General features: G+C 44.0%; 1 protein-coding gene across 1 annotated transcript; it reads left to right on the top strand.

Annotated features, from left to right (window-relative positions):
• Nucleotides 1-715: 715 nt before the first annotated feature.
• Nucleotides 716-12,029, top strand: LOC136975628 (myosin-11-like). The gene is made up of 6 exons (XM_067270698.1): nt 716-2,849; nt 10,533-10,781; nt 10,845-11,021; nt 11,123-11,440; nt 11,506-11,688; nt 11,750-12,029. Exons 1-6 carry the CDS (start codon nt 728-730, stop codon nt 11,935-11,937), a joined length of 3,237 nt encoding a protein of 1,078 aa, XP_067126799.1. The 5' UTR covers nt 716-727; the 3' UTR covers nt 11,938-12,029.
• The last annotated feature ends 2,481 nt before the right edge of the window (nt 12,030-14,510 follow it).

The following is a 14,510-nucleotide window of genomic DNA, read 5'->3' as shown; positions in this document are numbered from 1 at the left end:
GTCAAGTAAAAGTTTATGACAATTTAGACTACGGTCGAGCTCTTCTGTAGCTGTTTTTCTTTGGTAAAGATAAGCTCGGCGCTGAGAAGCGGCACTGGCAAGACTTTTACTCGTATTTACCTTACATTTCGCCTTTAAGCGCCAAGCTTATGTTTACCAACAGCTAAAGAAAAGCTCGACCGTAGTCTAAATTGTCGTAAAATTTTACTGTTTTACTTGGCGCCGCCACCGTCGATTAACATTTTCGGCTGGAAAAGTTACGCAACCGGACGCTGGATTTATATCGAGACGACGATTGAGTGTCGGCTTACGTATTACGTTAAAACACACTAAAGAATATTTCGATATGGCTTAAGTAAAATAACGTCAAATCCAGGAAAGTTTTTGCTTTCGGAGGAAATCTCTAGAAAAAAACGGAAATTATCTACCAGTAGACTCTCGATTAGTCTATAGGCGTGGAAGATTCCACGTTAATTGTTTCCATGCGTTTTGTCAAAGATTTCTTTCTTATTAATTAACTAGTTTACAGAGCCGAGATATTGATTAGAAAAGTGTTTGGTTAAAAGCAGAGTGCGGAAACCGTCGAAGGGCTCTTCTCCTGGCGATTGGCCAACTCGGCGTTGGCTCTCGTCGAACGGGGTGTACAAAGAGCTTTCCGATGGAAAGCGCCCGTTGCTGGCACTGGCCGTCGCAACCGTGGCAAATGGAGGGAAGAGGCGCTTTCGCAATGGAGGTTGCGAAAGCGGCGCGGGTGGTCGAGAAGAGGCTTATCGGGTCGCCGTCGACCTCATCCGGGCAAGCTTTTTACGTCCGTCCACTCGGCCGCACAACGCCCGCTTTGTATCTGCGGCGGATCGTCTTACCCGGGAAGACGGGTGGTGCGTCAGAGATCCGAAGATCGGACATGAGAAGAGTCGAGTTGGCGCTGCTGCTCTTGGGACTGACGCTGACGGCGGCCGGTCGGACGGAAGGCGAGAGGAGCCGGTGCAACCAAACCGCCGCCGCTTGCCACTTGGAGAAGAAAGTGAGCACGCTGGAGCTGCAGATGAAACACTGTCTGCAACTCTTGTCCGAATTGGGAGAATTCAAAACCAAAGCCGAACTGGACGTGGCTTTTCTGGACAGGCGAGTGAAAGAGATGCGCCGGCTGCGGCCGGAGAACTTGCTGATGGCCGATCGAGCCGACTCCGGCTCCGGTTCCCAGTCGGAAGAGAACGTTACTTCTTTGATGAGACTGATCGACGAGGAGAAGGAAGCCGTCAGAGAGTTGAGCGAACAGATCCTCGCTCTGAAAAATCAGAAAAATCTGCTGAAGATGGAGCTGGAGAGCGAGAAGAAACACCGACGCTCGTTGACGGAGCGCTTGGAAAAGATGGACAGTCGACTGAGCGAGACCGGGTCCTGGACGTCGCTGGTGGAAGACATTCGCCTTCGACTGGACAATCTGAGTCAACCCACCAACGACTTGACCTCTCGACTGTCGCTTCTGCTGGAAGAGAGGAACGGCCTGAAATCGGAAATGGAAAACGGAAAGACCCTTCTAAAGAACCTGGAGGCTCACATCCGTTGGTTGGAAAAAGAGCTGAACGAAACTAATAATTTGAAAGACAACGTAGACGATCTGCGCGGCGAAATGAACAGCATGCGCTCCAACATAACTGACGAGACGGTCAATTTAATAGAGAAAATAATAGAGATTAAATTGGCCGACGCCACTCGGAGCGACGACGGAAAGACGACGGAAGAGGAACTGAAGATGTTGGAATATCAGCTGGAAGACCGACGGAGCAACGCCACTTCTCCGGTCAACGTGTCCAAAGCACAAGACTGGACTGGCGAAAATCGGTCCGAAAGCCAATTGGAGCCGTCCTGGAAGAAAGAAATGGCCGAAATGAGAAAAAGCCTCGACCGTACCGCCCAACTCTTGGCCGAAATCACGGCCGATTCGGAAGCGACCAAAGAATACGTGTCGGAGGTCAACTCTACTTACCTGGACGAAATTTCCGCGGTTCTCTCCCGTCTGTCCGAGCTGGAAAAAGACGGGGCGCGATCTTCGGAATGGTGGCGCCAGTGGAAGAACGATTCGCAGTCGGAAGTGGACGAACTGCGCCGGAAAGTGGAAATTCTAGACGGTCGAGTGGAAGAGTTGGGCGAAAACGTCAAGTTCCTTCGGGGTGCGCAAACCAACGCTTCTTTGCAACTGAGTCGGTTATGGGACCGACAGGAAGACGTTTCGGAAGCCAGACAAAGTTTGGGCCGACTGAACGAAGATCTGAAAGAACTGCAGCTAAAGACGAGCAGAGAATGGTCGGAAACCAAAAGGGAACTGGAGGATCTGAATCTCTTGAATCTGAAAATTTTGTACGACGATCAACAGAACAACATCTCGGAAATGGATCTGAGACTGAATCGGGTGGAGGGCTCGTTGCCGGAATGGGACGTTTACTACAACAGGTTGCGGAAGATAGAAAGCGCACTGAGTAAAACGGGTAGCGCCGAAGATCAGGCACGACAGGACGAGAAGATCGATCGTCTGTTCGTCCAAGTTCATAAACTAAACGGTCGAACGGAAGACCTCGACCGGAAACTAGACGGATGGGACGCAAAGATAGTCGAAGCCAAAAATTGGGTGGCCAAACACGTAGACAGAGAGTACAAGAATCTGGAAAAGAGAGTCTTTCGCCATCGGGAAGACGTCACGCGTCATTTCGAACGTTCTCTGGACGAGAAGATGAGAGAGGTCAGGTCGGAAGCGGAGAAGACGTCGAATCTTCACCGAGAGTCGCTGGCCTGTCTGTTAAATCAGTCCGATCAATGCCAAGGGAACCGATGGTTCCATTCCCTTACAAGTAAGTTCGTTTACGTTATTCCGTTAATTAATTTATATTATTTCGTTTGCCCATTTGTTTCGGCAAGTACCGGATAAACGAGTACTTCCTGGGAATCGATGAGATCTCGAAACGTCGCGTTCCGAGGACTTTTATGATTTCCGTTTCCGGATTCGAATCTAAGAGTTTCGGTTTTCTGTATAGGACGTTACCGTTACAAACCCGCGCTTCTCTAAACAAGTAAGCGCCACGAGAATTATACAGATTTCGTCCTTCAAACAGAACGGTAGTAAAAAGTAAATTTCCGCCATTGGCTATTATTATTTCTTTTTTGTTTTCAATTTTCCAGAGAAAGTCGCAGATTTTGCACAAATACCTTTTCGGCCATTTTCCAGCCACAACACGTGGCTCGGAATCGACTGGTAATACCGTAAAGTACGTAGATTGCAGTTAGGAGTGTAAGACGTATTTAAACAGCCGGACGATATCCCGATAAATAAATAACCAAATAAAGAAATGTATATTTTCGAAAATATCATTCAATACGAAACGGGAATTACTAGAATTTTTAAAGCCTTTATATTGGTTTGTGGGTTGATACTTCGGGTAGAAGGCGAAAATGCTGGACGGCGGGGATTAGCCTGATTACACAAATAGAAAGGATTGGTCTCTAGCTGCAAGTTGTAATTTATAAAAGAGAAGCGTAACGGAAAAGAATCCGTCCGGACGGAAGCCAGGCCACGCATTTTATATTTTCAAGTTTTTCGACGTTCTACGGGTAAGTTAAATCGATTTTACCCGGGCATAGGGACGTCTTACTCGGCCGTGGCATCCGTTACCGACGTCGCGACGGCGGGCGCATTTGACTTTTTAAATACTTAGAAATTACAGAGGGGCTAATGCCGTCCGCCGACGGATGTCCTGGACGAAAATCGAATTTTACCGCGGCGACGGATGCGGAAGTACCCAAAGGAGGCGGGATTAGCCGAAAAGTTAAAAATATTCGAGTAAGGACTTTTTATTAAAACGCGGTCGGGTAAACCAATACGTATTCCAAGTCGGAAGGAATAAATAGTATCGTTTCTGCGCACTTCTCGGCACCCGAGATTTCATTTACCAGGAAGAAAGCGGACGTTTTCTTAGATAAAAATCTTGGGTGGGCAGAGAAACAACAAGAAGAATCATTCGTTAATTGGTCGTTAGCGGCCATGAGAGTAGCTTAAAAGGCACTTTAAATTTCAAAGTCAAAATTGTTAAAATTGAGTAAATGGTTTTCCTTTTTATTAACGTACGGAAATAAGCGAAAGGGGTCAAATTACGAAGTAAAGAAGTTGCGTAAGGTGACGTAACGTGATAGGTCCGGGAAAACGACTGTAGATAGGGGAAGATTCGTGGACGAGTAATTGGACGCTTTCGTCCAATAAAGACGGTAATCGTCTACGCCCGTCGTTTCCGACGGACTTTTCTTTATTAACGTAAAATGCGCCGTCTCTTCTCGCTCTCCCCGTCTTTACAGGATGTGTAATCTTATATTATAAACCACGGCCACTTTTATTTGTTAGCCAACCGCCTTTTCCATCCACGTCTTCGGGTATATATTTATTCTCCACCGTTTTATTTAACTTTAATTAAAACTGTTTAACCGTTTAACATATAACGTGTACCGTTAACGTAAATTACAAGGGCGTCGCCAGCCAATGGGCCAGGGGGGGGCAAGATGATATAAATTGATAGAGGATATGAATTGTATGTAGGTAAAATAAAAACGATTCATAAATTTTAAGAAGCTTAAGAAGATTATTTTAATTAAAACATAATCTTCTTGGGTTTTTCGCGCGGGAATTATAAATCGGGCAATAAATGACTTAGCATTTAAATAATTTTTTCGCATGTCTAGGGAGGGGCAACTGCCCCTGTGCCCCCCTCTGGCGACGCCCTTGGTAAATTATATCTATTTTTTACGCACGTTTTCCTGGTTAAAAATCGTTGGCCACTTCGCGTATTATCGGTCGAATTTTGGCCGAGTTACTTATCTTTTACCCGTACTTACGCCTCCTTTAGAAGTAGGGGACGAAACGATCTGGTGCCGTCGCTGCGCGAAAACCTAGAGCGTTTTTATATAAATGTTCTTAACATTCTTGTATCAATTAATCGATCGATCGTTCCCGCCTAGTTCTTATCTAAATTGGCGGATTCGTACAGACTACTGACTAGGTAATCGGAAATCTGATAGAAAAGGCCGAGTTCTACCGAGAAAACGTCGGATAATAAAGAAATCGAGTAAAATTACCCGCTCCACCGTCGTCGGCCTTTGTCGTCCTTGGTCCGCTTTGGCCCGGACGTTCGGAAACAAATTTTCCTAGATAATAATCGGTATTTTTCGTCGTTTCCCTTATTCCCGAATAAAATTCTAGGGAGAGCGCCACCACGGTTTGCCAGACCCACGCTTGACTTTTGAACTTGAATCGTTGTCGCCCCGCTACGCGTAGAAACGATACGTAGCCTCAGTGGCTTTGCCGTTTTCTATTCGAGTCGTTTCTTCGTCTTTTCGGTCTTTCTCGGTCTACCAAGTTCCGCAATCTCGGCTCCGGACTCGAGACGGACGGAGCTAGGAGATTCTACCTAAGGGAATTCTTTAAGTAGAACGGACTGGCTGCCGTTGCCGGCCGGGTACTATTCCTTGGCCCGACCCCGTCGACAATCGGTATTTCGGAATAGAATTCGGTAATGCTGACTACTAAATCGCGTTAAAGTACAGAAAAGGACTTGTTTTCCGACTAGTGAGAGGGTGGAAGAAACTTGAAAATATAGGTTTGAAAATATTTATATTTCGTCGGAACCGATCCGACACTTAAATGATGCGCCCAACGAATTGTAATAACTACTAACAACGGGGCGATATGCGGGTTTATTTTTAATCTTTAATCTTAAACGATGCTACGGCCGTTGGCCTTTTCCAAAATAAATACATATATAAAACACAGAGAAACAACAACAAAAAAGAAAAACCCCACAACTCAAGACTAAACACGATTCAATTTTTTAACAACTCGTTTAAATCGCCCGTAAGTTCTCGAATTTTTATAATCCTCTTTTAAAGCATTCCAGTTATATACGAACTGATAAATCGGCGAGTTTCGGCCAAAACGGCGCTTAACTTTTTGGTAGAATCAAATTATTTTTCCATCGATAATTGTAGTTAGAGGGTCTAAAGCAGAGGTGTCCAACCCGCGGCCCAATAAACATGTAAACAAAACCAACAAATTGTTTTATTTTATTTTATTTATTTCAACGGCATAAACTCAAAAAAGAAGTTTCACAAAGCCGTAAATCTTTATACATATTTTATTTTTGAGTGAAAAGAAAATATTTTCAAATACTTGGAAATGTGTGAATGAGGAAGGAATACTAAATAAAGCTGGAGTTGTGACTCAAAGGATTAGAGACCCAAATTCGGGGAAAGAAGAGAAAGGCCAAAAGATGAAAAGTAGTGAGAAAGGTTAAGCAGACCTTCTGTTATGCAAATATTGACCCTTAATTTTCCAACCTTCCTCACTTCTTTATCTTTTGTCCTTTCTCTCCTTTCCCCGCATTTGAGTCTATAATCCTTTGAGTCCCAACTCTAGCTTTATTTAGTATTTCTTCCAGCGTGTCAAGATTTGGCTACTTTGAACCAAATTTGGCTATCTTTTTTTAGTTTGGCGTAAAGAATATCATTTGAAACATTGGCTACTTTTTGGGCTACATATTATTTATAATTATATTAGTCGAGTAAAAATGCACTTTAAAATGGTGTTTCGTCGTTTTTTATTAATTAGAGACCCAAAGGAAACAAATATTTGTGTTTTTAAAATAAATTTTTGTTTGTCTCCTTTATAATAAATGAATTTATCTATTTCTAAGTAAAAATTGAAAGTGTCTGTAGAAGTAATTTTAAAATATCCTTTTTCGTAATAAAGTTTTAATACTTATTACAATAATCTAGACACGTTAATCCTTAAATATACTTGTATATTTAAGGATTGGGCCTTGACTTCTTCCAATGTGGCCCAGAGAAACAAAGGTTGGACACCCTGATCTAAAGTATTTTGTTAGCAAATTACCTAAAAAAGATTCTTTCTCGCTAACCTTTATTAATTTAAAAATGTTTAAAAGAACTTGTTTTTATATACAACTCGTACTTTGTCAATATAGAGCTGGTTATAATACGAGGTGACGGAAGAATTATAAAGTAACTTGTGTAATGTTCTAATCAAGTTATTTTCTATGACTGGCAACATATTCGATACAAAATAAGTGGCTGTACCCCGTACGGAAATAACATATCTTAGTTTACAAGCGTGATATATACGAAAAACGGTTTGAAAATTTATATATCTCATTATTCTTTTAAGTGTTCCAATAAATCTAGATAAAGACCGTGTTAGACTATTTAAGTAATTGTTCCATCGTAGATTATCATCTATTTCCATTCCTAAACGTTTTATGGTATTAACTCTTTCAATGCGTTTATTATTAATTCTTACCCGTATATCATCTAAATTGACTTTTTTGTTTTCGTTTGCCAAACAGATATATTTTGTTTTGTTCTCATTTATTTTAAACTTATGATTTTCCATATATTTACTTAAGTTAGCCAGTAATAAACTTATATTATCTTCAATTACTCGAGGATTCCGATCTGCATAGGTTTAACAATATCGTCTGCATACAATATAATATTACTTTCGGGAATAGTTTCTATAATATCGTTTATATAAATATTAAATAGCAAAGGGTGTTCTATGTTCGCTCGAAAAGATTTACACGTCGAATTATTTACCTTTACGTAATACGTACGATTGGATAAATAAAGGATATTAGCCACTCCAATGGCACTCCTCTTAATCCGAATTTAAACAATTTTTCGTTTAATATCTCGATATCTACGCCATCGAAAGCCTTAGTCGGGTGGATAAACACCGCCCTGTCTATATTCGACGATCGAGACCGTCAATAATATATTGTTTACCGGCAGAAACACCGGAAAATACTCTTCGCGGCCACTTACCGAGTTTACGTCGCCCGTCCGGATTACGGAAATAGGTCCGGCCACCGCCGACAAATTAAGGATCTTTCCCGGGTCTTTCGAAAGAATTCTATAATGACCTTTCGGGATTAATATTGTCGTCGACAGACGGGAGAAGTTTAAATAACTAATCCAAAATATTTATTCGAGACGACTAGAAATATATTTCAGCTCATTTGCAGTAGAAGCAATATTGTGTGCCGGGAATTCTCGAAAATACTCGCGTTCGGTTTACTTTCGGTTTCCAAACAGACAAAAGATGGTTCCGAAAAGTCGTCAACGGTAAAGATGGACGGGCGTAAGATAAGAAACTCGACCCGTCTTCTACCAACTGCGAAAGACATTTTTCTGCCCAATGTTTCTGATGTGGCAAAATGTATGCCAGGCACAGTTTGCGGCAACAAGTTTCGTCCAACGGGGGATGCGGCCCCGTACGGCGACACCACTTCTACGATATTAGGGGTACGGGTTTCTTTGGCTTTTAGAAAAGCCGCGCGCTAGGAAAGCTGCCGACGTTCCCGGAGAGAATTTCCCGTCCCTGCTCGGTCTTTTTCCGATCACTTTCCGGGTGGTGGCGGCCCTTTTGGAGAATTCTTTCTGCCCTTTTTTAAAGGACGAAAGGACTTCGGCAATGGAAGAGGGTGGAGGCCACAATCCGCACTAACGAAAATCGGCAAAGCCGCAGATGGCTCTTCTCCAGTAATTTCTCCCGCCTATGTTTCCAAACGAACCGTATTCGTCTGTCGGGAGGAAAACGGAAAGAACTTACCGGGTTATTAACGTTAAGAATTACGTTTACGGCCACGCTCCGACCGAAATAACGTAGATAAGCCGACGGTAGGCGAGAACGATTTATAGAATTGATATAAAAGAAACTTGCCGACCTTCCGTACAACCATTTACGAGAACGGCGTAAAGGCAGGAAATGACACTCCGATCCGGTCGCCTTTATTTAATAGGAAGAAGGAAATTACTTAAAGAAGGAGAGAAATTATAAACTCGGTCGGTAGATAGAATTTAAACGTTGACTTAGATTATACCGTTAAAATATTTAGATTTTATAAAAAATCCCGGTTGTGTGAGAAAAAAGCGATTCTACCATCGACGTTCTTTTTTGCCACTCGTAGAAACGGTCTCTTTTATTTACAATAAAAGGGGACGGATAACTTTCGTGAGTTTGGTAGATACGGCCTTTCCGATTATTTTGGGCGTTCTTTATTCATTATTTTCACTTTTCTCGACCCGTTGCCGTGGCCCGCTCGGTAAATTGCGACATAAATACTTTTACGCGCTTTTACTGGCGGAGAGGAGGGAAAAAAGGCCGCCGAGGATTTACCGCGGTAGTCGGTAACCCGACCCGCCGTATTAACCGCGTAGGCCGGTAGAAATCCCAGAATCGATCGTTTACCGCCCCCGGGTGTTCTTCCGATACATCACACCGGCCGACGAGTACTACGAATATTATTACCAAACCGAGGACGGTTTCCGGTGGTTTCTTTCCTCTAGAATTAGCTCCGAGTACGGGAAGGTGAGCCAACGGCCGGGATTGCGCGCTTCTTTACTGGCAGTAAATTCGTAGGCGGTGACACTCCGTCTCTTCGTCTCGGACGAGCACGGCGCTGGGCGGAGTTGGAAAACGGAAAGAGAGGAGGAGCGCGCGCGAATTGCCGGTCGGATAAAAATATTCGATAAGCGTAAAAGGCGAAAAGACCGGCGAACTTCGATCCCGTTTTTCGCTACCCGATAAGCGGACGACCGAACCGCACAAAGACGTCTTTTGTCCCCTAGCCTACTTTCCGCTCCCGCTTCGGAGTGTACAGTACGCTATGGGGAAGGAGACATCTGCGGTTATTTACGTCGAGAAGGTTAATAATCGGCATAATATTAAATTTTCTGTCGGTTACTCGTCCCGTACCCTTACAGGATATTTATAACTGTTTCTATAAACTGCCTATGGCCTACCCGCGCCTCCCTTAATATTCCGTATTGTAGAGGTAACCTAGATTTATGCCGCGCGGTAGTGCTGCTTTTACGTGGTATAAACGGGCACGAATAGACCCGTGGGGAGAAAGTATTTAATGAATGTAAACGTTCGCATCGCTACTCGGGCAATTCGTATTATTGATTGCCTACGTATTTACGTTTGTATCTCGACAGAAAAAAAGGCGATCCGAGTTCGAATACGTTACTCGAAAGGAAATTCCATTATTCCGTTGCCTTTATGCCGAACATTTAAATGCGCCCGTTTGCGTTGAATGAAATATTGACGGACGCGGTTACTCCGTCTGTAAAAGCGTAGACATTTTTCCCGTTACGGAATCCGACTCTGCGCCGTCCGGCGGTGTCGACGGGGTTAAACGGGTCGTAACCGGAGCCTCGGTATCTCGTTTCCCGCTAAATATAGGAATCGGTCGGAGTTTTCCTCGAAGCGGCGCGCGCGGTGACGCAACGTCTCCTATCGAATTTCCTTCTCCGTCTCTCTCTTCTTCGAATTAGCGATTTCGCGCCGGCCGACCAGTGGGAGAGGGACGATGACATTGGGCAGGAAAAGCCGCTTTTTTGTGGTAGGTGCGGCCGGGGATGGGAAATTCTCCGGAAAACGGGAAGACGCTAATCAATTATTTTCCCTTTTTCAGACGCTTCGGAGGAGGAAGACTTTTGCACCGTGGTCCCTCGTTGGGACCCCGAACTGGTGGTGGCCTATCAGTCCAGACCCCTGACGCCCAAGACCCGAAGAGTCGAGCGAGGGGAGGAGTTGGTGTTCAGATGTTCCCACGTCGGAAGGTACGTTTTGTCCGGTCCGGGAAGAATCGTCTGCCTAGGCGGGGATTGGTCCGCCCGACCTCCCTCCTGTCGGAAGTTGGCCGACGAGGAAGACGTGGAAAGTGAGTGGAGCGACGGAAAATACGGTTTCTTTTTCTCTTTCTAAGACGAATTCGTACTTCCAGACGTGGGGAACGTCGAGGCCTTTTGTCAGTCCTCCGGGACGGGTCGTCACCCTCACCCCTTCGATTGCCAGCAATATTTTAACTGTACGGAGAAGACTTTCCAAATTCAATCCTGTCCTCCGGACCTTCGCTTCGACCAAAAGTCCGGCAATTGCGTCCGACCCCAATTCTCCAACTGTAAGTAACTCGTTAACCGCAGGAATTAAAAAGTCTAGGATATAAAAAGTGGCTGCCGCTTCTAACGTTTGCCGGCGTTACGTCGAATTACGTTTTTTCAGGTACGGACCGTCCCGCCGTCGACTACCATCCCCTGCCCGGCACCTCCGACATTCCCGTAGGACTGACCGCGGACGGAACTCTGGTGGTCTTTCCCGGTCAGAACTTGCAGTTGACCTGCATCCGTCCGGCCAATCTGGGAGCGGTGGAGTGGAGGATCCGGACTGGAAACATAACCAAGACTCGCGATTCCGACGCCTTCGGACACGGAAGTCGACGACTGCAGCTGAAGGGGGTGGATCAATCCGCCAGCGGAATCTATTCTTGCGCGGAAAGCGGAGACTCCAACAACGACGGAGGAATTCGCATTCTGGTCCAGGGTAAGTGCGGAAAATTATTCCGTTCTTCTTCCTGTCAGCTTCCTTAAACTCGGTGGTTTTCGCAGCCGTTTTCTGTCCGGAGATGGAGGTAGAAAGTCCTCTGACCGCCCGAAACTCTTCCTCTCGAAGATTGGCTTCCAAAATCTCTTTTTCCTGTCCGGAGAGCCACGCCTTGACGGGAGCCGAATTCGTCGTCTGTCTGGCGGACGGGGTGTGGTCAGACCAAGCACCCACCTGCCGACTCAAAGGTAAGTCTTCTTGGGCGCCGGCCGCCGTCTAACCGCAGATAATCGGACCGTCTATTTTAAGGATGTCTTCGACCGAACACCACCGACGACCCGTGGATCAAGTTGATCCCGGACCTGCCGTTCTACCGGATCGACACCAAACTGACCCTATCTTGCGGAAGGAACGCTCCCGCCACCGACGTTCCCTCCGTCGTCCGGTGTCTGCCCGACGAGACGTGGAGCATTCTGCCTTTTCCTTCCTGCGGTTGAGCTTATTATTTATATTTGTGTATCGTGCACGCGCCTTCGTTCGGCATCCGTCTTTTGTATATTTTAACGGTACAATAAAAGTACTCGATGGAGTTGCGGTCTGTACGATGTCGTCTCCGCCGGGCAAAACGCTCTCTGGCCGAATGTCGTTTCTTTTCCGTCCGGCCGATGACCGAAAAGGAACGGTGGAAAAAATCCGTTTCCGTTCTTATTCCGCCGCGCCAGAAATCGAGGGCAAAATTTCTCGGTATTTTTCGACACCGGAAAATTTTAAGGTAGCGGCGTTGTTGGGGGCAAAATCAATTACGTTCGAAGAAAGAATAAAATAGTTTCGATCGTATTACAGTGTTTACGTCTAAATACAAGTGGGAAAATACTTGAAAAAACGAGAGTGGCGGAATTATCTGTACGATTGGCGAAATTGCAAGTTGCCACTTTTTAATAAATTTAATTCAAAGCACGTCTCCGTACTTAAAAAAATAAAGTAAAAGGGAGAAAAAGTGCGGCCGATGAAAGAGTGAGAGAATGCCAAAGCCGTCGTCGTATTTGCGTGGGCGATAATCGTGACGTAATCGATCGACGAGGCAAAAGCGTTGGAAATTCTATCCGATATTCGACCAATTATTGGCGAATTTTTGAAAACAGAAGACAGGGAAAGAAAACATACACGTTATTGCGCTTTTAAATTAATATAACTTACTATTGGCCAAAGTGGCCACTCTACCATTTTTTAAACCCTTTGGCCGGTTACCGGTGTTCTAATCCCGCGAGAGTAGGCTACTGTACTAGGTAGCAAATTTCTGTAGCCCCGGATCGGCAAATTCCTATCTCTGTCAAAAGCCTAATGCATTTTCTTTTCTTTCTACTGTCGACGCGTGCAAATACTGCCAAAGACAGAAGGTAATTCTACCTTCGTGACTGCAACTGCTCTTCAAGTCGCCAATCTCCTCTTTTTTACTAAAATATCTATTTTTCTCACATTATTTTACGAAATCTCTCTTGTTTTTCCACTTGCAACTTTATCATTATAGTACGGCGGCCGATTATTATTACGCCGGCAGAAAGAACTGGAATAAAATTGTATTCAAAGTCGTTTTGATTTAAATATTATTTATCGTAAGTTGGTGCGCATAAGTGTCTATTTATATTTATTAGTAGAATTAAAATTTTAAAAGAAATATCAAACGATGGATCGACATTTAACCCTACACCTTTGCAACGATTAAGGTTGACCCGCCTAGTAAATGACTTTTTTTCATTTTCGTAACACTTTCGATTCCTTTCGACTTGGGTCTTCGAATGCGTCAGCACTAAAATTAAATCGGTCCTTGTTGTTTCCGTCTGTTGTTTCGGGTCTCTTCCCACAGTTATTTATTAATTTAACAAATTCGCCTTCTGGTAGTTTTAAATTTCTCTACTTCGTATCCATATTTCGAATATCGATAGAATCTCCAAAACAAGTCTTTAGAGAGCGAAATCTCCGAGTCTAAAAACTGCATCTCTTTGAAGAACTCGTTTTTTAACAGCATTTTCTAAATTTATCCCAGGAATCAAAACTCCCTCTATAATTCATCTCACCTAAAATTAGTTTAAAGTACGAAAGTACGATTTATTAAATATCAATTTCTCTCCGATTTCCAAGACGGCGTGCACGCACTTCCATTCCCGGATTAGAAAAAGCCAAAAAATTACTAGCGGCAACAAAAAATAAAGATGGACTTTCCCAATTTCTCTTAAAATTTCCTTTTTCCCACATAATTCAAATATTCTCACAAAAAGGAGAAATTCTCCCAGTTGGAAACGACGGGCGCTCCGAAAAACCATAGGCAAAGAACTGCCAGGGTGTCGGAAGTTTAGCAATCGGCTACACCGAAGCTATCGATTACAATACCACGCAATCGCTCTCGGCCCGGCTAGATGCGACCGTCGATCGTTTATAAAAAGAAAGGCACGAAAGGCGGAACGATAACGTCGTCGGTAAAGTTCATCGTACGAAAAGTGATCCTCGGATGCGTAAAACAAGGAGAACGAACCGTAAGAGGCGGTACGAAAGTCGAAATTATTTGATCCTTTTAAGTCGAATTTTTGTACCAAAGTGATACGGAACCGAACAACTGTCGTTGTGAAAAGGTTTCGGCTACTTAACGTCTATCACAACATTTCCAACCAACGTGCGGCTACAGCGATATCGACTACCCCTTTACCGTTTTCGTCGTGTTTGTACGCAATCGTTCGCCTCACCCACAGTGGAATTTCATCAATCGGCAATGAGGGCCATTTCTTCTTTGGATCACGTGATATTAACACCACGTGGATAACCTCGATTGGAGTTTTGTTCGTTATTTTTATAAATAATTTTCTTAAATTAACATGGAGAATAAGAATCCAAGTTGTAAAACTTCTGCAGCGCAATACAAATAGTGGTAGATGTCATGAGTACTTTTTACAGGTAAGCTGTTCATACGTATATATACTTCTTATTATTATATTTAAGACATTATATTTGTTATAAATGACATCAAAAAACATAATTTTAAAACGAGAGTTATAATCTTGACTATGTTTCGATAAAA

Source organism: Centruroides vittatus, unplaced genomic scaffold, assembly GCF_030686945.1.
Source record: "Centruroides vittatus isolate TY-2023 unplaced genomic scaffold, ASM3068694v2 contig_377, whole genome shotgun sequence".
Classification (NCBI taxonomy): Eukaryota; Metazoa; Arthropoda; class Arachnida; order Scorpiones; family Buthidae; genus Centruroides; species Centruroides vittatus.
Note: the sequence above shows the minus strand (reverse complement) of the source record. Positions and strands in the feature narration are given on the sequence as shown.